The 21377-nt window shown below is 39.5% G+C and overlaps 1 protein-coding gene across 1 annotated transcript in view; it reads right to left on the bottom strand.

Moving 5' to 3' along the window:
* The window catches only part of tefu (Serine/threonine-protein kinase tefu), a 307455-nt gene that overhangs the window by 207674 nt on the left and 78404 nt on the right, over positions 1-21377 (bottom strand). The window contains exons 14-20 of the mRNA XM_071688722.1: positions 20544-20624; positions 18811-18895; positions 18584-18690; positions 10521-10757; positions 8588-8688; positions 5995-6151; positions 860-1040 (exon numbers count right to left, since the gene is read on the bottom strand). Coding sequence (XP_071544823.1) covers positions 860-1040; positions 5995-6151; positions 8588-8688; positions 10521-10757; positions 18584-18690; positions 18811-18895; positions 20544-20624 — 949 coding nt within the window. The remainder of the gene's footprint in view (positions 1-859; positions 1041-5994; positions 6152-8587; positions 8689-10520; positions 10758-18583; positions 18691-18810; positions 18896-20543; positions 20625-21377) is intronic.

Here is a 21377-nt window from a genome sequence, read left to right on the forward strand (position 1 = left end):
AAATAGGGGTAACTGTACTGCTGACAGTCAAATATTCAAAATGTGTATGAACCAAGGTGAAGTGCCTCAGAACTGGCAGAATGCATGTACAGTACTCTTGTATAAAAACAAACGGAACAAAAAGTAATGTTCAAATCCTAGAGTTATGTGTCTGTTAAGTATTCTTGGCAAGGTGTATGGGAGAATGGTGACTGAGATGGGTGTGTTATGCATAGAGCAGCTGACTGGGGAGGTACAATGTGATTTTCAAGAGAGGTTAAGATTATGGGAACCAGGTGCATGACTACAGAATGTGTGCTAGATACTTGGAAAAAGTGCTTTGCATGTGGTATTTATGTATGGAGACAGTACATGACAGGGCTGAAGGAGATGCCTGATTCATTTAGTTGTTTTGTTTATAATTATCCTAGTACCAATGTCTATGAAATAGTTCTTAGTGTTACCAAAGTCTGTAGCCCAAGGTTGTGCTACTTTTAGCAACTAGGATATGTAGACTAGAGAAAAACTCCTGAAGGTGTTGACTAAGTTTTATTAACAGTATAAAAGATGAAAGTTGAAATTATATGAAACCAAAAGTAAGTTAACAAAGTGCAGAAGCAGTGTGAGACACTTGAGCGCGAGTGTGAGTTTAAATATGGAGGATCTAGAGAAAATTGAATACTATAAGTGCCTTGGAGCAGCTCTGGCAGTGAAAAGAACCATGGAAGTTGAAGTGAGTCACAAAATGTAAAAGGGGTCTAAGGTACTGGGTGCAGCAAATGAAGCATCTTGGGAAACACCAGTGTTTGTATAAGGAAGATGCTTAGCTATGCCATGATTAATATATTAGTAAAGAATGATTGCTATAAATACTTCTAACCTTGATTGAATGAACTCCTTCCACTACTGCTTATTTGAGAACTGCCCAAATGTCCACTGCTGTTAACCGATTTCTCAGTTCGGGTTTTCACAAGCCCTACAATGAGTGCAAAGAGAGCGGAAGGCGTAGATGATATCAACAGCTCTTGTAATCTCTGTCCATTAACTGCTGCAGCTGGCTCCTGAAACCAAAACAAAAATAACTCCACTGCAAATACTTCTGAATACTAACTCTCTGTCAATGAAATGATTAAATATTTTGAATTGTTCACGTTCATATTCATCATCATATTTTATCATATTTATTTATTTTGCTTTGTCGCTGTCTCTCGCATTAGCGAGGTAGCGCAAGGAAACAGACAAAAGAATGGCCCAACCCACCAACATACACATGTATATACATACACGTCCACACACGCAAATAAACATACCTATACATCTCAACGTATACATATATATACACACACAGACATATACATATCTACACAGTACATAATTCATACTGTCTGCCTGTAGCTCTACGAAAAGACAACAAAAGCCACATTCATTCACACTCAGTCTCTAGCTGTCATGTATCATCATATCTTTTATACATCTCTACTTCAAATCCCTTTGACTGCTTACCTGTATACTTATACTGTCATTGCTATCTATCTATCTACATCTCTGATGCCTTTTCCCACCTGGATCTCTTTAAAGGGGAGTCTCCATAACTAGTGAGCTCCAGTGTCACTTTGTAAGCTTTAGTGTCTCATCTTTAACACACCACTGGTAGCAAGCAACTCTAATGCAGTGTTAGCAGAGGTTCCTGTCTACTGTTCCAACTGACTACTTCTACATAATTCTCCAGTCTAATCCTCCTACCTACTACCTCTACCTAATGTTTCTACCTAATGCTCCAGCCTAAATGTTCCCACCAACTACTTCTATCTACTGCTCCTTCCATTTTGCCAAAGGGTTGAGTAGGGTTGAGAGTCAAGTCAATTGGGAGGTATGTTTGAATGGAGAAAAACTAGAGGAAGTGAAGTGTTTTAGACATCTGGAAGTGGATGAGGCAGCGGATGAAACCATGGAAGCAGAAGTGAATCATAGGGTGGGGGAGGGGGCAAAAATTCTGGGAGCCTTGAAGAATGTGTGGAAGTCGAGAACATTATTTCGGAAAGCAAAAATGGGTATGTTTGAAGGAAGAGTGGTTCCAACAATGTTCTATGGTTGCGAGGCATGGGCTATGGATAGAGTTGTGCGCAGGAGGGTGGATGTGCTGGAAATGAGATGTTTGAGGACAATATGCGGTGTGAGGTGGTTCGATCGAGTAAGTAATGATAGGGTAAGAGAGATGTGTGGAAATAAAAAGAGTGTGGTTGAGAGAGAAGAAGAGGGTGTTTTGAAATGGTTTGGTCACATGGAAAGAATGAATGAGGAAAGATTGACAAAGAGGATATATGTGTCGGAGGTGGAGGGAACGAGGAGAAGTGGGAGACCAAATTGGAGGTGGAAAGATGGAGTAAAAAAGATTTTGAGTGATCGGGGCCTGAACATGCAGGAGGGTGAAAGGCATGCAAGGAATAGAGTGATTTGGAAGGATGTGGTATACCAGGGTCGACGTGCTGTCAATGGATTGAACCAGGGCATGTGAAGCGTCAGGGGTAAACCATGGAAAGTTCTGTGGGGCCTGGATGTGGAAAGGGAGCTGTGGTTTCGGTGCATTATTACATGACAGCTAGAGACTGAATGTGAACGAATGGGGCCTTTGCTGTCTTTTCCTAGCGCTAACTCGCACACATGAGGGGGGGAGAGGGTTGTTATTTCAGGTGTGGCAAGGTGGCAATGAGAATGAATAAAGGCAGACAGTATGTATTATGTACATGTGTATATATATGTATATGTCTGTGTGTGTATATATATGTACACGTTGAGATGTATAGGTACGTATATTTACGTGTGTGGACGTGTATGTATATACATGTGTATGTGGGTGGGTTGGGCCATTCTTTCATCTGTTTCCTTGCACTACCTCGCTAACGCAGGAGACAGCGAAACAGCAAATAAATATACATAAATATCTATACCCATACATATTCATACTTGTTGCCTTCATACATTCCTGGCGCCATCTCGCCGCATAGGAAACTGTATCGCCACCCCTGGCATCAGAGAGGTAGTGCCAGGAAACAGATGAAAAGAGGCCACACCCACTCACACAGTCCAAAGCTGTCAAGTGTAATGCATCAAAACCTCAGCTCCCTATCCACATCCAGGCCCCACACACCTTTCCATGGTTTACCCAAAACGTTTCACATGTCCACTGACAGCATGTTGACCCCAGTATACCACATCATTCCAATTCACTCTATTCTGTGAATGCCTCTCACCCTCCTGCATGTTCAGGTCTTGATTGCTCCAAGTATTTTTCACTCCATCCCTCACCTCCATTTTGGTCTTCCACTTCTCCTTGTTCCCTCCACCTCTGACACATATGTCCTCCCTGTCAACCTTTCCTCACTCATTCTCTCCATATGTCTAAACCATTTCAACACACCCTCTTCTGCTCTCTCAACCACACTCTTTATTACCACACATCTCTTGCCCTTTCATTACTTACTCGATCAAACCACCTCACACAACATACTGTCCTCAAACATTTCATTTCCAACACATCCACCCTCCTCCGTACAACCCGATCTAAAGCTCATGCCTCACAATAATATAATATTGTTGGAACTGCTACTCCTTCAAACATACCCATTTCTCCTCTCAGAGATGATGCTCTCTCTTTTCATACATCCTTCACCACTCCCAGAACCTTCACCCCCTCCCCCACTCTATGACTCACTTCCACTTCCATCGTTCCATTTGCTACAAAGTCCACTCCAAGATATCTAAAATACTTCACTTCCTCCAATTTTTCTCCATTCAAACTCACATCCAAATAACCTTCCTCATATTCACATTTACTCTCAACTTTCTCCTTTTCCACACTCCTCCAAATATCAGTCACCAACTTCTACAGTTTCTCACTCTAATCAGCCACCAGTGCTGTATCATCAGCAAACAATAACTATCTCATTCTCCAGGTTCTCTCAACCCCAACAGACTGTACACTCACCCCTCTCTCCATGACTTTTGCTTTTACCTCCCTCAACACCCCATCCATAAGCAACTTAAACAACCATAATGACATCACACAACCCTGCCCGAGATCAACCTTCACTGGGAACTGTTCACTCTCCCCTCTTCTTACTCATACACATACCTTAAACCCATGAAAAAACTTCTCACTGCTTCAAGCAGCTTACTTCTGACACCACATATTCTTAAGTCCTTCCACAAAGCATCTCTATCAACCCTATCATATGCCTTCTCCAGATCCCTAAGTGTCACATACGAATCCAAATATATTTTTCACGATGTTCTGTACATGCCTTCACCCTTCAATCAACATCATACCATAAAACTTACCAGGAATACTCAATAAACTTATAATTCTGTAGTTTGAACAGTCACCTCTAACCCCTCTGCTTTTATCCAATGGCACAATACATGCATTCTCCTAATCCTCAGGCACCTCACAAGATTAAAATACTTACCTATATATCAACAGAGGGGCAAGTATGCAGTCTGTTGTGGATCAGAGAGCGTGGGAAGTGAGTCAGATGCTGTTTGCTGATGATACAGCGCTGGTGGCTGATTCATGTGAGAAACTGCAGAAGCTGGTGACTGAGTTTGGTAAAGTGTGTGAGAAGAAAGTTGAGAGTAAATGTGAGTAAGAGCAAGGTTAGTAGGTACAGTAGGGTTGAGGGCCATGTCAATTGGGAGGTAAGTTTGAATGGAGAAAAACTGGAGGAAGTGAAGTGTTTTAGATATCTGGGAGTGGAGTTGGCAGCGGATGGAACCATGGGAGCAGAAGTGAATCATAGGGTGGGGGAGGGGACGAAAATTCTGGAAGACTTGAAGAATGTGTGGAAGTCGAGAACATTATCTCGGAAAGCAAAAATGGGTATGTTTGAAGGAATAGAGGTTCCAACAATGTTGTATGGTTGCGAGGCATGGGCTATGGATAGAGTTGTGTGCAGGAGGGTAGATGTGCTAGAAATGAGATGTTTGAGGACAATATGTGGTGTGAGGTAGTTTGATCGAGTAAGTAATAATAGGGAAAGAGAGATGTGTGGTAATAAAAAGAGTATGGTTGAGAGAGCAGAAGAGGGTGTTTTGAAATGGTTCGGTCACATGGAGAGAATGAGTGAAGAAAGATTGACAAAGAGGATATGTGTGTGAGAGGTGGAGGGAGCAAGGAGAAGTGGGAGACCAAATTGGAGGTGGAAAGATGGAGTGAAAAAGATTTTGAGTGACAAAGAGGATATATGTGTGAGAGGTGGAGGGAACGAGGAGAAGTGGGAGACCAAATTGGAGGTGGAAAGATGGAGTGAAAAAGATTTTGAGTGATCGGGGCCTGAACATGCAGGAGGGTGAAAGGCATGCAAGGAATAGAGTGAATTGGAACGATGTGGTATACCAGGGCCGACATGCTGTCAATGGATTGAACCAGGGCATGTGAAGCATCTGGGGTAAACCATGGAAAGTTCTGTGGGGCCTGGATGTGGAAAGGGAGCTGTGGTTTCAATGCATTATTACATGACAGCTAGAGACTGAGTGTGAACGAATGGGGCCTTTGTTGTCTTTTCCTAGTACTATCTCGTACACATGAGGGGGGAGGGGGTTGTTATTACATGTGTGGCGGGGTGGCGATGAGAATGAATAAAGGCAGACAGTATGAATTATGTACACGTGTATATATGTATATTTCTGTATGTGTGTATACGTGTATACATTGAGATGTATAGGTATGTATATTTGCGTGTGTGGATGTGTATGTATATACATGTGTATGTGGGTGGGTTGGGCCATTCTTTCATCTGTTTCCTTGCGCTACCTCGCTAATGCGGGAGACAGCGACAAAGCAAAATAAAATAAATAAAATATAATCAACGGGGTATCCTTTCCAGCACCTCTACTACAATGCATTAGCTCCTGGGGTTTTACCAAAATATGTTTTCATTTTAGTATGTCTTTTGAAAGTTTCACTATCTTGTTTTATCATTCACATATGGGAAAAAAAATATAGTCAAAAATCCTTACCTGACATGATGTCCAACTTTTCACCATTAAATATAAGTGATGAAGACAGACTAATACTTTGCGTAAATTAACCCAGCGAGAACTTTCAGGTTCAGCATAAATAATGTCTATTCCTGAAGCCATCAAGTTGATCATCTGCTGTAACTTCTCCTCTAGCCTGATAAAAAAAGCAAGCCATAAAATATTAGGACTATTAGGAGAATATACCTGCCTGTTAATTTACTGACCAGTCTCCTAAAAAAGATCCTGTTCTGATGCAAAAGAAATGATCTACTACTGAGCATCAAGGTCACTCCTAAGATTAATGATGTGCTCGTCTGGATGGATACTCCCATCAAAATTAAAAGACAAAAAAAATAGCACTACACAATACCTGAAATTGGCAATATCAGCCTACCCCTTCCTAAAAATGACTCCATATAACATGATGACTCACAACTTTCCTTAAGCTTCATAATTCAAGCAAGCCATAAAGAAAGCACATGTAGTTGTAAAGCCCCACTTGCATAAGCTTTCTAGCAATTCTGGTGAAAATGTCTCCTAAGCCAAAAAAAGCTTTCTCTATACTGAGAGAGGTCATTCTCAAGAATACCTGAATAATGGTGGTAAGGGTACAAAACTAATAAGGAATGGAAGTCTTAGCATCTGTTAGAGGTAGAGTAAGAAAGTTAAATCATCTTTGATAGATAAAAGGGAGGTGTATGAATGATATCTGAAAGAAAACACCATACATTGGTAAAAATGAAATAAAAAAGGGGCAGGAAGTCAAGAGACAAGAATGGGAGCTTAGGACAAAGGCAGGAGAGACTGGGAGAGTTTCAATGAACTTCTGAGAGAAAAGAGTATATGGGAAAATTATGATAAGAGCACAAGGGAAAGTGGTAATGCATTATATTGAGAAAGAGGCGAGATGACTTATCCGAAGAACAGCTATCTATCTATATCTCTGACGCTCATTCCACCTGAAACTCCCTCAAAGAGGTGGCCACCACAACCGTGTCTCCATAATTAAAGAACTCCAGTGCTGCTTCTTAGCCTTTTGTGCCTCACCCTTAACAGGCCACAGGCAGAAGGCAAGTCTAGCACAGTGTTTGTAGAGGCTTCTACCTAATGTTCCTCATGACTACTATCTAATGCTCCTACCTACTACTTCTGCCTAACAATCCTCCTAAAATGTCCCTATCTACTATGTCTATCTACTGCTCCTATCATTTTGCCGAAGGCAGGGTTAGCTCATAGTGCTCACCAAAGGAAAATCTAGATTTACGAAGAATGAGCTGCATGAGGTAAATGTTGTCAAGTGTTACATGTGACAAGGAGATTTTGTATGTTTGTAGTCGACATGTTAGTAAGGGTAAAAGAAAAGCCAGCTATCTAGGTCAGAGAAGTACATCTTGACAATCACTAAAAAGTTGGCTCACTAAGCAGATGTCAGTAACCCTCCTTATACCCAGGCAGGTAGTACAGGTAATATACCTCTATGGTCATTTAAAATAATATGGCAGTCAATGTGGTATGTTTTGGGCAAGATGGTATGCAGAATGAAGGAATCAAGGTGGAAAGACCAGAAGTAATGAAAGCTTTGCACAAGGTGAAGTGTAGCAAAACAGCAGATCTTAATTACACCGAAGTTGACTGGTTAACCATACTATCAAACACTGTATGGACAAAGATCAGGTACATCAGGACTGGAAGGATGTATGCATAGTGCCCTTATATAAAGGAAAGGGGACGAGTAAATGTTTGAATTACAGAGACATAAGGCTGTTGAAACCAAGTTTGCATGTATGTATGTATGTGTTTATTTTAACTAAATCATACCAAATTACCTATACACTATGAAAAGTTACAAGTTCTTCCTACACAGGGCTCATATTAAAATAACAAATCATCTTTTCACCTCCAAATTCTCATATATCTGAAAGTAAATATTGGTAGAGTATATTCATTTCTCACTTGCCATTCTACTCAGGACTGGAAGGATTATTGCATAGTGCCATTATGTAAAGGAAAAGGGGCATGATTAAATGCTTGAATTACTAAGGTGTATGGCTGTTGAACCCATGTATGTATGTATGTGTTTCCATTTTAATCAAATTATATTTGAATACCTATACACTCTGCAAAAATACAAGGAGTTCTTCCTAAAAAGGCCTCTGCACATGGTAAAAATAACAAATTCTCCTTTCATCTCTAAACTCCCATACCTCTGGAAGAGCACATCAGTAGAGTACATTCATTTTCTACTTTGCAACTTGCCATTCTCCTTCAATTTGACATGAAATTAGAAAATCCTATTCATCTTGCATGAAAGAGCTACCCATCTCACAAAAGAAATTGTTCATCTTCTATGTGCATGCCTTTCTCAACTTTGCAAGGTAAAATCAGGAACAGATGATCGAGCCTTCTTTGAAGAACTCTGTTCCAACTTTGAGAATGTAATCATACTAGAGGGAAAATCTCCAATCTTTCTTAAGTCACCTTTTGTAGTAACACAGAGGATATACATGAGTCCCATTCTTTCTCCCTGAATCCCATGGATAACAATGAAACTATAACTACCAATTGTGCTTTTGAGAAGAGTCATATTCACCTTTGATCAGATATATGGAGCAGCAGAACCATGATCAAGTGCATTACTTTTAGCACAACTTGTAAACCATTAGGAGTAGTAAGGATGTCCTCAGATGCCACCTAATATAAAGCAAAGAGAATCAGTTCCAATAACACAAAGTAGCTTATTATTATGCAACAGCAAAATTCACTGTAATAATATATACCTATACATATGTCGTTGAGGATTTCACTACCTCTAACGCAGGAGACAGCGACAAAGCAAAATAAATAAATAAAAAAATACATATATATATATATATATATATATATATATATATATGTGTGTGTGTGTGGGCATTTATGTATATACATGTGTATATGGGTGGGTTGGGCCATTTTTTTCCATTTTTCGTCTGTTTTCTTGTGCTACCTTGCTAAAGTGGGAGACAGCAACTAAGTATAATAAATGAATAAAATACATGTGTGTATATGTGGATGGGCCATTCTTCATCTGTTTCCTGGCACTACCTTGCTGACGCAGGAAACAGCAACAAGTATAATAATAATAAAAAAAATATGAAATCACACATGACAGCTAGAGACAGTGTGAATGAATGTGGCCTTTTTTGTCTGTTTTCCTGGCGCTACTTCGCTGAAGCACAGGTAGCGATGCTGTTTCCTGTGGGCAGGGTAGTGCCAGGAATGGATGAAGGCAAGCAAGTATGAATATGTACATGTGTATATATGTATGTCTTTGTATGTGTATAAGTTATGTATACGTATATGTGCATGTATGAACATTTATGTATATATATATGTGTATATGAGTAGATGAGCCATTCTTTGTTTCCTGGTGCTACCATGCTGACACGGGAAACAGCATTTAAGCGTAATAAAATATAAAATCATTCAGATAAATGAATAAGTACGGTATCAGAGCTAGGAGTCACCACTGGGAAAAACCATCCTAGCTTTTTATCAACCTCTCACTCCTCACCCTATTCATTTTATCCCCACCACTATTTCTATGATAAAAGTTCTTTGACACCTGTTCCCTTCTAGAACTCTCTCAAAAGCTCTTAGCGATGGCATTAAAACCATATGGTACACATTCATCACAAAAAAAAAAAAAAAAAAATTTGTCATATAGAAACTATGTCATCTCTGGTGTCGATGTTTTCCCACTATATGAAAGATAATCTGAATTTCCTATAGCCCTTTCCAATTTACTTTGTCACAAGACTTTTCTAAAACCATAAATATTGTATACAGGTTTTTTCTTTTTCTTTTTCACTTTCTTCAAATACCAGTTCACACCCTCTTCCCTTCCTAAATCAACTTACCTCTTTAGGTAGAAACAGTTCAAGTTATCCTTTTTACATGAAAATGAATGCATTTCCATGGATACAGTTTGGTGGAGATTTGGCAGCTATAGACCTAAGTTACTTATTATCTCCTTACTTAGTGTCACTAAACACTAAAGTTTTTTTAAAGACATGTATGATGGGCATTTGAAGGGCTTTGGATTCATGACTACCCAGCAAATGACAGCCACTGAATCTAACATGATCCAGATATAGATTCAGCAAGTAGGACAAGTCCACTTACTGTGAAATCATAAAGTGAATTCCACAACTACTTGCCAAGCAGCACAACTTAATGACAGATATGTTAGCTCACAAGAATAAAATTCAATCATTACCTAGGAAAGTTGTATGGGATGGTTATGGTTTGCATACACTGGAATTGCATGTAACCAAGAAAATAAGGATACACCAAATCTGCTGAAATGATCATCATCGATCTAACAGAGCCATATCATCTAGGGTATACATCAAAATTAATAACTAAAAACATCTTTAACCATATCATCCAGGATATACATCATAATGAATTACTAAAAACATCCTTCATAACATATATATGTCTTCTACATAATAAAAACATACTAAACTACAATCATAATTTACCTGATCAACAAAGATTATCACTCTCTGTAGAATATTTTCTTCCTCTTTTGGAAGAATCTTCCATTCTCTAGTGCTTCTTTTTAAAACTGTGGCATTCCTTTTAAGATGATGACTCTTGGGTATGTCACAACTGAATGAAGATAGCAGATACATGTCTTCTAAGTGGGTCAGAAAATTCATATCACCACGATTATCTGCTCTTTTCTTTGTACACTCAGTCAAGCATTTTGTTTCATCCTGAAAAACAATCAAGACATGGTTCTTTGTTAAAAGGATTTTGTTACACTAACAATGTGTCCCCCTTTAAAGTACTTTGTGGTAATAGAATACTAACCTTAATAATACTCTAGATAAAAGCTGCCAATTACAATGATGCTGTTAAACAAGAGGTTCTTAAATTTAATTATCATTATTAATATACAACCCCATGACCCACTCTCCAGGGGTTCCTGCAGCTTCAAAGCTGCACTACAACCAATAGTAGGGAAAGGATGAGCTCTTATGGACTGAGAAGTTCTTTGATAAGACTGTACTCCAATGATAAAAACTTCTTGAAAATGACTTTTCAGTCACAGTGTAACCATAAACAGCCAAAAACCAGGTAACATACACAGAGACACATACACACACACTTGAGAATTACATGGGTGTAACTTACCCTCAGTACATAGCTGTAAACTGTTAGGTGCATATATTAACAGCTCTCAGTAGGAATGATCACATTGAATATATGATCAAGAAAAACAAGTGCATGTATATTTGTACTGAGCAGGACAGTTTGGCTTTAGTAAGGAAATAATGTTCAAACTGTACAGTTGGATTATACATAAATCCCTAGAATCTGCAGCCCCAGTATGACACCCTGACTTGTCTTCGGAACAACACCCACACTTCGGAATGCATACAGAAACAATGTTTCAAAGTTATCTTATGAAGTCAGTACACAAATCATGAGATTGATTGAACAAACTTGAACTTCCTGTCATTATATGAAAGGAGAGATGAACTAACAATACAATTAGGAAAAATATTTTCTAAAATCTGACAGACACTGTAACTTCCTACCACAAATATTGTGAAACTTACAGGGCAGACACACTAGAAGAGGACAATTATTGCAATCTATAGATGCATCCACTCCATCACACTTTCACCTCCATACTTCAGCATTTCAGCTGTAATCCCATCAACCCCAGGTACCTTTCGTACGTTCAGCCTCATTACTACCCTTCTTACCTTCCTCTTTACTATAGGCCCCTGCACTTGTATCTTCTTCCTTCCCTCCTCCATAACAGCTGCTGCCTTTCCTTCGCCCATATTCATCAGTTCTTTCCATCTTTTTTTCACTTCCTGGTTCTGATTCAGCAATTTCCCTACCTTACTTCTCACATCAACATTTCCTTTTTCACCTGCTTCCAGTATGTTTCTTTTTTTTTTTTTTTTCTTTTTTTTTTTTATACTTTGTCACTGTCTCCCGCGTTTGCGAGGTAGCGCAAGGAAACAGACGAAAGAAATGGCCCAACCCCCCCCCCATACACATGTATATACATACGTCCACACACGCAAATATACATACCTACACAGCTTTCCATGGTTTACCCCAGACGCTTCACATGCCTTGATTCAATCCACTGACAGCACGTCAACCCCGGTATACCACATCGATCCAATTCACTCTATTCCTTGCCCTCCTTTCACCCTCCTGCATGTTCAGGCCCCGATCACACAAAATCTTTTTCACTCCATCTTTCCACCTCCAATTTGGTCTCCCTCTTCTCCTTGCTCCCTCCACCTCCGACACATATATCCTCTTGGTCAATCTTTCCTCACTCATCCTCTCCATGTGCCCAAACCACTTCAAAACACCCTCTTCTGCTCTCTCAACCACGCTCTTTTTATTTCCACACATCTCTCTTACCCTTACGTTACTCACTCGATCAAACCACCTCACACCACACATTGTCCTCAAACATCTCATTTCCAGCACATCCATCCTCCTGCGCACAACTCTATCCATAGCCCACACCTCGCAACCATACAACATTGTTGGAACCACTATTCCTTCAAACATACCCATTTTTGCTTTCTGAGATAATGTTCTCGACTTCCACACATTCTTCAAGGCCCCCAGAATTTTCGCCCCCTCCCCCACCCTATGATCCACTTCCGCTTCCATGGTTCCATCCGCTGCCAGATCCACTCCCAGATATCTAAAACACTTCACTTCCTCCAGTTTTTCTCCATTCAAACTCACCTCCCAATTGACTTGACCCTCAACCCTACTGTACCTAATAACATTGCTCTTATTCACATTTACTCTTAACTTTCTTCTTCCACACACTTTACCAAACTCAGTCACCAGCTTCTGCAGTTTCTCACATGAATCAGCCACCAGCGCTGTATCATCAGCGAACAACAACTGACTCACTTCCCAAGCTCTCTCATCCCCAACAGACTTCATACTTGCCCCTCTTTCCAAAACTCTTGCATTTACCTCCCTAACAACCCCATCCATAAACAAATTAAACAACCATGGAGACATCACACACCCCTGCCGCAAACCTACATTCACTGAGAACCAATCACTTTCCTCTCTTCCTACACGTACACATGCCTTACATCCTCGATAAAAACTTTTCACTGCTTCTAACAACTTTCCTCCCACACCATATATTCTTAATACCTTCCACAGAGCATCTCTATCAACTCTATCATATGCCTTCTCCAGATCCATAAATGCTACATACAAATCCATTTGCTTTTCTCAGTATTTCTCACATACATTCTTCAAAGCAAACACCTGATCCACACATCCTCTACCACTTCTGAAACCACACTGCTCTTCCCCAATCTGATGCTCTGTACATGCCTTCACCCTCTCAATCAATACCCTCCCATATAATTTACCAGGAATACTCAATAAACTTATACCTCTGTAATTTGAGCACTCACTCTTATCCCCTTTGCCTTTGTACAATGGCACTATGCACGCATTCCGCCAATCCTCAGGCACCTCACCATGAGTCATACATACATTAAATAACCTTACCAACCAGTCAACAATACAGTCACCCCCTTTTTTTATAAATTCCACTGCAATACCATCCAAACCTGCTGCCTTGCCGGCTTTCATCTTCCGCAAAGCTTTCACTACCTCTATGTTTCTTATTACCTGAAAACTTTTCACTTAAACTTTCTTCCAAAATCTTCATCTACTCATTCTTTGCTTTCCTCTATCAGCTTCTTATCATCCTACTTACATATCTTGTATTCTTCCCTCCTTTGCTGAACTTCCACTGGTACATTCCTATTAAGCAATCTACCATATGCCTATTTCTTCTCTTCCACAGCATTTCTGTCCACCATGCATTGCCCTTTATATTCCTGTGTCTCACTACCTTGTATCCAACTACTGAATTGTAGAAACATTGTTAGTATTTCCCCATGTCATCCCACATTCATGTCTGTGGCTATCAGAAGCCCAAATATCACCCTTGAGACTGCCATGCTTGCTTGAGGTCTTTCTACCATGGTGCTAAAAGGGTATCTGACAGCTGTAAAATTCCAAGATATATGAAATAGGGAGGAAAACAACAGCATATTTTTCACATGTGTAGGTCTCTGGTCCTATGTGTAGGAGATATGTATGTTGGAGTGAAATGGTTAATTATTCAGCAATTCTTCTTTCTTTCTTTCATACTATTCGCCATTTCCCGCGTTAGCAAGGTAGCGTTAAGAACAGAGGACTGGGCCTCTTAGGGAATATCCTCACCTGGCCCCGTTCTCTGTTACTTCTTTTGGAAAATTAAAAAAAACGAGAGGGGAGGATTTCCAGCCCCCCGCTCCCTCCCCTTTTAGTCGCCTTCTACGACACGCAGGGAATACGTGGGAAGTATTCTTAATCCCCTATCCCCAGGGATAATATATATTTATTTATTTTATTTATTCTACTTTGTCGCTGTATATACACATATACACATATATACACACATATATATATATATATATATATATATATATACATATATTTATTTATTTTTATTTATTATACTTTGTCGCTGTCTCCCGCTTTTGCGAGGTAGCGCAAGGAAACAGACGAAAGAAATGGCCCAACCCCCCCCCATACACATGTATATACATACGTCCACACACGCAAATATACATATCTACACAGCTTTCCATGGTTTACCCCAGACGCTTCACATGCCTTGATTCAATCCACTGACAGCACGTCAACCCCGGTATACCACATCGCTCCAATTCACTCTATTCCTTGCCCTCCTTTCACCCTCCTGCATGTTCAGGCCCCGATCACACAAAATCTTTTTCACTCCATCTTTCCACCTCCAATTTGGTCTCCCTCTTCTCCTCGTTCCCTCCACCTCCGACACATATATCCTCTTGGTCAATCTTTCCTCACTCATTCTCTCCATGTGCCCAAACCACTTCAAAACACCCTCTTCTGCTCTCTCAACCACGCTCTTTTTATTTCCACACATCTCTCTTACCCTTACATTACTTACTCGATCAAACCACCTCACACCACACATTGTCCTCAAACATCTCATTTCCAGTACATCCACCCTCCTGTGCACAACTCTATCCATAGCCCACGCCTCGCAACCATACAACATTGTTGGAACCACTATTCCTTCAAACATACCCATTTTTGCTTTCCGAGATAATGTTCTCGACTTCCACACATTCTTCAAGGCTCCCAGGATTTTCGCCCCCTCCCCCACCCTATGATTCACTTCCGCTTCCATGGTTCCATCCGCTGCCAGATCCACTCCCAGATATCTAAAACACTTTACTTCCTCCAGTTTTTCTCCATTCAAACTTACCTTCCAAATGACCTACAAAAACTCAAATCTACTTACAATGGGAACAGTCTAAATGAAGGACCCCAGAAAATCTACACATACAAACATACAAATTCACTCATCTTTATTGGTATTTATATTATATTATTTTTTTCATTATACTTTGTCGCTGTCTCCTGCATTAGCGAGGTAGCACAAGGAAACAGACAAAAGAATGGCCCAACCCACCCACATACACATGTATATACATACACATCCACACATGCACATATACACACCTATACATCTCAACGTATACTTATATATGCACACACAGACATATACATATATACACATGTACATAATTCATACTGTCTGCCCTTATTCATTCCCAATGCCACCCTGCCACACATGAAATAACAACCCCCTCCCCCTGTATGTGCATGACGTAGCGCTAGGAAAAGACAACAAAGGTTACATTCGTTTACACTTAGTCTCTAGCTGTCGTGTATAATGCATTGAAACCACAGCTCCCTTTCCACATCCAGGCCCCAAAGAACTTTCCATGGTTTACCCCTGATGCTTCACATGCCCTGTCAATCCATTGACAGCACGTCGACCCCAGTATACCACATCGTTCCAATTCGCTCTATTCCTTGCACGTCTTTCACTCTCCTGCATGTTCAGGCCCCGATCACTCAGAATCATTTTCACTCCATCTTTCCACCTCCAATTTGGTCTCCCACTTCTCCTCATTCCCTCCACCTCTGACATATATATCCTCTTTGTCAATCTTTCCTCACTCATTCTTTCCATACGACCAAACCATTTCAAAACACCCTCTTCTGCTCTCTCAACCACACTCTTTTTATTACCATACATCTCTCTTACCCTTTCATTACTTACTCGATCAAACCACCTCATACCTTACCACACATCTCTCTTACCCTTTCATTACTTATTCGATCAAACCACCTCATACCCCATATTGTCCTCAAACATCTCATTTCCAGCACATCCACCCTCCTCCGCACAACTCTATCTATAGCCCACGCCTCGCAACCATATAACATTGTTCGAACCACTTTTCCTTCAAACATACCCATTTTTGCTTTCCAAGATAACGTTCTCGACTTCCACACATTTTTCAACGCTCCCAGAACTTTCGCCCCCTCCCCCACCCTATGATTCACTTCACTTCCATGGTTCCATCCACTGCCAAATCCACTCCCAGATACCTAAAACACTTCTCTTCCTCCAGTTTTTCTCCATTCAAACTTACCTCCCAATCGACTTGTCCTTCAAGCCTACTGTACCTAATAACATTGCTCTTATTCACATTTACTCTCAGCTTTCTTCTTTCACACACTTTACCAAACTCAGTCACCAGCTTCTGCAGTTTCTCACACAAATCAGCCACCAGCGCTGTATCATCAGCCAACAACAACTGACTCACTTACCAAGCTCTCTCATCCACAAGAGATTGCATACTTGCCCTCTCTCCAAAACTCTTGCATTCACTTCCTTAACAACCCCATCCATAAACTAATTAAACAACCATGGAGACATCACACACCCCTGCCACAAACAAACATTCACTGAGAACCAGTCACTTTCCTCTTTTCCTACATGCACACATGCCTTACATCCTCGATAAAAACTTTTCACTGCTTCTAACAACTTGCCTCCCACACCATATATTCTTAATACCTTCCACAGAGCATCTCTATCAACTCTATCATATGCCTTCTCCAGATCCATAAATGCTACATACAAATCCATTTGCTTTTCTAAGTATTTCTCACATACATTCTTAAAAGCAAATACCTGATCCACACATCCTCTACCACTTCTGAAACCACACTGCTCTTCCCCAATCTGATACTCTGTACATGCCTTCACCATCTCAATCAATACCCTCCCATATAATTTCCCAGGAATACTCAACAAACATATACCTCTGTAATTTGAGCACTTACTTTTATCCCCTTTGCCTTTGTACAATGACACTATGCAAGCATTCTGCCAATCCTCATACACCTCACCATGAGTCATTTCTTATATTTTATCATACTTTGTTGCTGTCTCCTGCGTTAGCGAGGTAGTGCAAGGAAACAGACGAAAGAATGGCCTAACCCACCCACATACACATGTATATACATACACATCCACACATGCACATATACATACATACATTAAATAACCTTACCAACCAGTCAACAATAGTCACCCCCTTTTTAATTAATTCCACGGCAATATCATCCAAACCCGCTGCCTTGCCGGCTTTCATCTTCCGCAAAGCTTTTACTACCTCTTCTCTGTTTACCAAATCATTCTCCCTTACCCTCTCACTTTGCACACCACCTCGACCAAAACACCCTATATCTGCCACTCTATCATTAAACACATGCTCAACCCACCTAATCCACTTAATGAAAGTTGAGAATGGAGTTAAATGATGGTGATGGATATAGACAATGAACAACCTCTTAAATATCAAACACAGTAATGAGCAAGTTTCAAGTTTCTCTTTCAAGCTGCTCTACAATCCATAGCAAAAAATGGATGGACTCCTTTGGAGTTATAAGCAATTAGATGAAATGACACTGCAATGGTACAACCTTACTGATGATTACTTTTCCTTTATAGCATAACCACAAGCAGGGAGAGTCCAGTAACACTTACAATCACTCAAACGCATGATTATAAATTACACGAAACATAAAAAACAAATAAGTAAAAGAATAATAATGCACGAGACAGAAACATAGCTGCTGCGGTCATATTGGGAGAATAGTGACATGTGAGAAAAGCCAGTAATTACCCGCTCAAACGATAAAGTTTAGACAGTCCTAACTCTATTTCCAGAGAATATCTAGTGTTTGCAAAACTGATAAATATGAGATAAAAGTTGAAGGGAATTAAAAGTCCACTTCTTTCTGAGGCAGTGTCCCACGAACACATGCAAAGACTAGAAACAAAAAGCAAAAAACAAAACAAAAACAAAAAAGTGCAAAAGTCCATGTTCCCCTTTTGAACACTGGGCATGGGTTGAGCATGTGTAGAGTGACTTCAGAAGCTATATGTATCTAATCAACTTAATGAAAGTTGAGAATGGAGTTGAATGATGGTGATGGATATAGACAATGAATTAGTACACAACCTCTCAAACATTAAACACAGTAATGAGCAACCACTGAGGGATGACATATATTTCAAAATTTAATTGCAGATACAAAAGTTCCAACTGTTATTTCTTACCTGTGCGCATCTTGGATCTCTATGACGTAAAATCAGAAGAAGTTGTGCTAACAGCAATGGATTTTCTAGTGATGCCACTGAATCCAAACTTCCCATCACTGCACCACCTAAGAGTTCATGATACATATGATTCTTAATATGAACAACTGAATTATTTCAAATGAATTTTCACCTTTTATATTCAAACACACTAATCACAAGTATTACGAAGTTTACCTGATTCATACCTTCATTCTGAAGTGGCAGCAGTGCATCAAGAAGGTTAAGTCTTGCATCCTTCACTTGATCCTCTGATAGTACAGCTGATTCATTCTAAAAGATACAAGAAGTTTAACTGAGCTTGCAAAAGAGGACATAATAAAATGTTTCAATGCAAAGAAAATGTCCTATGATTTATAATAATGAACAGATTGTTCAGTTGGTTAACAAAGTTCTCGATTAACAGCATCAGGCAAAAATATTTACAATCAATCAATCTTTCATAACACCCATCTTTCATTTTCATCATAAGTCTTATAACTTCTTATCAATACAAGTCTCATTTCTTTTGTCTAACATTCAAAAATCTCAAACATGGATGTTTTAAAAGGTGTACAACCATTGCAAACAAATTCCATTACCCTACATCTGAGTTTCACACACACCTATCAATGATTCTCTTTCATAAAATATATCTATGTGCACACTCTCTCTCCCTTTCTTCAGCACACATTCTAACTAACACTGCAAAATTGTATCACTTGTCAAATATATCCATAGGCATTTGCATTCACTCAGCTTTTCTTTACATTTCACTTTAAAACTTTCTTGGTCTACAACCCCTATTTTCATAAAGTTATCATCAGAAATGCTGATTAAACACACACATTACAGTACTATTTCTTTTTCAAATACTTGATCACCATTCGCAGCATGTGAGATAGCACCAGGAAGACAAAAAAAAAAAAAAAAGCAAAAGAGCCACATTTGCTCAAATCCATTCTCTAGCTGTCATGAGTAATGCACCAAAACCACAGCTACATCTCTGATGCCTGTTCCCTTCTACAACTACCTCTGGGTGGTAGACACAGCAACAGAGCCTCCTTAACTAACGAACTCGTGCCACTCTTAGCCTTTAGCACTTCAACTTTAACAGGACACTGGCTGAGGACAACTCTGACACAGCATTTGAAGAGGCTCTAACCTAATGTTCCTACTGAGTCTATCTAATGTTCCTGCCTCTACTAATTGCACCTGCCTAATGTTCCTACCTACTACTTCTACCTACTGATTCTATCTAATACTCCTGACTACTACTCCAACCTATTACTCCTACCATTTTGGCAAAAGGCAGGGTGAGTGCACAGTGCTCACCCCAAGAAAATCAAGTTTCAAAGAATGAGCAGTGAGAGTTAAACAATGTCATGTGATATGTGTGATAAGGATAGACTGTATATCTGTTGACAGAATGCCAGTAGTCTACATATAAGTGAGGAAGAAAGAAAAGACAGCTACCTGAGTCAGGGGAGTGCAACCTGACAACCAATGAAGTGCTGACTCACTACAAAGCCATCAGTAACCCTCCCAATAACCAGGTGGGGAGTACTAGTGACGTACCTCCCTGGTCAATGGCTGCCTACTGACTACTACTTAATGCTGTATTTGTAAACTAATCCTAACCATATCAGTATCAAATAAATGATTCCCTATTCCCCTGGAATATGAAATAAAATGCAATATGAAATGAAATCATGTGCCAAAGAGATGTTTATCAACATTATCAATCCCCTATATATTATAAGAGACAAATTATACAGTAGTAAACATTTTCTTAAGAACAACAAATCTTTCAATATAGCAACTCACATTAATCTGCATGAAGTGTTATGTCTTACATACAAGTATATATTTACTATATAATGATGATGATACAAGGCTTTATGAGAAATAACTTGCTTTTATAACATCATCTTTTAATTACCTTGAAATGTTTGGGAAGTGGCATCAAAGAGAGTGAAATCAGAAGGGTAGAGATTGCCGTTTCATTCATATCTGTATGACCCTGAAAATACAAAGGGAACTTTCAAGTAATGCTTTTACAACATTATCAAAATACTATTACATATATCCACTACTTTGAAAATCTAGCTAAATTCAAACATTCTACTAAACATGAAAATACTATAAAAGGACATAATGTAGGGTTTGCCCATTTCTAAACACCTTGCTGAATATAAAGGCTCTCATATTTTTAATTTCAAGATCTTATCTGAAAACACAGGCAACCTGCCTGCCCTTCAACACCAATATCTAAGCTTTTCTTTCACTATTTATTCTATAGCTACACTGCTACCAAAATTTAAAAAAAAAAAAAATCTTAAGCAGCTTTTTGCTCCTATATCTAACCAACCATGATGCACACTAATACACGCTTTATCTAATGCAACAATTTTCCTTCAACTTGTATTCATGTTAAGTGTTCTTTTCTCATATACCCTCCTAAATCCTTCATGTGTTTATGTGGTTTTGTCAATTCCACTACTATTCCTGCACCATCTGCATTAAAATCAAATAACAAACCTCCTATTCCGTACTGCCCTCTTTTCATTCCACATTTTCACTTCTGGCTCGTCTTCCTTATCACCCTATCAAGTACAGTCGAAAAAAAGAAGTCTTCATGTATGTCTTAGTCCTGGTATGCATCTGGTTGAATATGCAAAGCCCTCTGTCAATACCTTTTTGAGACAAAGTACACAATACATCCACAAAAAGGAATGTCCCTGGACTATTTTCATGATGGCACAGTAAAAATACC

The sequence above is a fragment of the Panulirus ornatus genome, chromosome 3 (assembly GCF_036320965.1).
Source record: "Panulirus ornatus isolate Po-2019 chromosome 3, ASM3632096v1, whole genome shotgun sequence".
Taxonomy (NCBI): domain Eukaryota; kingdom Metazoa; phylum Arthropoda; class Malacostraca; order Decapoda; family Palinuridae; genus Panulirus; species Panulirus ornatus.